Source organism: Liolophura sinensis, chromosome 13 (genome assembly GCF_032854445.1).
Source record: "Liolophura sinensis isolate JHLJ2023 chromosome 13, CUHK_Ljap_v2, whole genome shotgun sequence".
NCBI lineage: Eukaryota > Metazoa > Mollusca > Polyplacophora > Chitonida > Chitonidae > Liolophura > Liolophura sinensis.
Window position 1 is genome coordinate 26,660,034 of NC_088307.1, and position 1,572 is coordinate 26,661,605.

The 1,572-nt window shown below is 47.0% G+C and overlaps 1 protein-coding gene across 1 annotated transcript; it reads right to left on the reverse strand.

The window, feature by feature from the left end:
- LOC135481024 (DNA-directed RNA polymerase II subunit RPB1-like) lies at positions 1-1,572 on the reverse strand. Its single transcript, XM_064760954.1, has 2 exons — positions 1,551-1,572; positions 1-767 (listed from the first exon to the last, which is right to left on the reverse strand). The coding sequence occupies exons 1-2, from the start codon at positions 1,570-1,572 to the stop codon at positions 1-3; spliced, it is 789 nt and encodes a 262-aa protein (XP_064617024.1).

Below are 1,572 nucleotides of genomic sequence, written 5' to 3' on the forward strand. Positions count from 1 at the left end.
TTATTGAGGGGTGATGAGGGGTGGTGAGAGGGTGATGGGGGTGATGAGGGGCTTGATGAAGGGGTGATGGGGGTGATGAGGGGTGATGAGGGGTGGTGAGGGGGTGATGGGGGTGATGAGGGGATGATGAGGGGGTGATGGGGTGATGAGGGAGTGATGAGGGGGTGATGAAGGGGTGATGAGGGGGTGATGGGGGTGATAAGGGAGTGATGAGGGGTTGGTGTGGGGGTGATGAGGGGTTATTGAGGGTTGATGAGGGGTGGTGAGGGGGCTATGGGGGTGGTGAGGGGTGATGGGGGTGATGAGGGGTGATGGGGGTGATGAGGGGATGATGGCTTGATGAGGGGATAATGAGGGGTGATGAGGGGATGAGGATTGGGTGATGAGAGGGTGATAAGGGGTTGATGAGGGGGTGATGAGGGGTTGATGATGGGATGATGAGGGAGTGATGAGGGGGTGATGAAGGGGTGATGAGGGGGGTGATGGGGGTGATAAGGGAGTGATGAGGGGTTGGTGTGGGGGTGTTGAGGGGTTATTGTGGGTTGATGAGGGGTGGTGAGGGGGTGATGGGGGTGATGAGGGGCTTGATGAAGGGGTGATGAGGAGGTGATGGGGGTGATGAGGGGGTGATGAGGGTTGATGAAGGGGTGATGAGGGGGTGATGAGAAAGTGATGAAGGGGTGATAAGGGGTTGATGAGGGGGTGATGGGGTGATGAGGGGTGACGAGAGCTGATGATGGGGTGATGAGGGGGTGATAAGGGGTGATCTTCACATCACGTGTTTAGATTTCCTCCACCTGCTTATAAGTGTCTGAGCACTGTCGTATAAGTAAAATTTCCATGGATATTATTTAAATTCGCAAGTGCATAAATGAATAAATAAACAAATAATGTACTATAGAAATGTTTCAACGACCTTTGTAACTAACCAAAGTGCGCAGTGATGAATTTACAGACAATTGATTATGGAAACTGAAAAAGTCATGTGCACTGGGAAAGAAGTGAGATGCGCTCTAATATAACCATGCCGATTTAATAAAAGTTAAATTATGGATAGTAGAGTAAATGTAAAGTATCAGCCATCAACGAGGTCAGTGAGTCCTGGTATATCCTGGTATAAACGTGTTTTCGTCACGTCAAGAGGCGTGAAACCAATAATCATTCATTCGTTGCTACACCACATCTGTTTTCGTGATGTACACTGTTTTCATAAACTCAACCTGTCAATGAATGAGTTAAAATTACTTATTGAATAATACCACCGACTACATTTATAGCATCGATAGTAAAGCCAGAGCAGCGTGATAGTGTTACGCATGACAGATGGTGGCATGCAATCAAAATACTCTGGCCTCATGTCAGTTTAACTCCTTTCTAGCAGTCCAGGTAAATGTTTACATCCTGTACCGCGGGGAAATATAGTAAGAAACAAAATGCAGTCATGTAAAATCATTTTCTAAATGCCCTGTGTTCTCACCAAAGTAATGTTAAATCATTTCCTTAATACCCTGTGTTCTCACCAAAGTCATGTTAAATCATTTCCCAAGTACCCTGTGTTCTCACCAAAGTCAT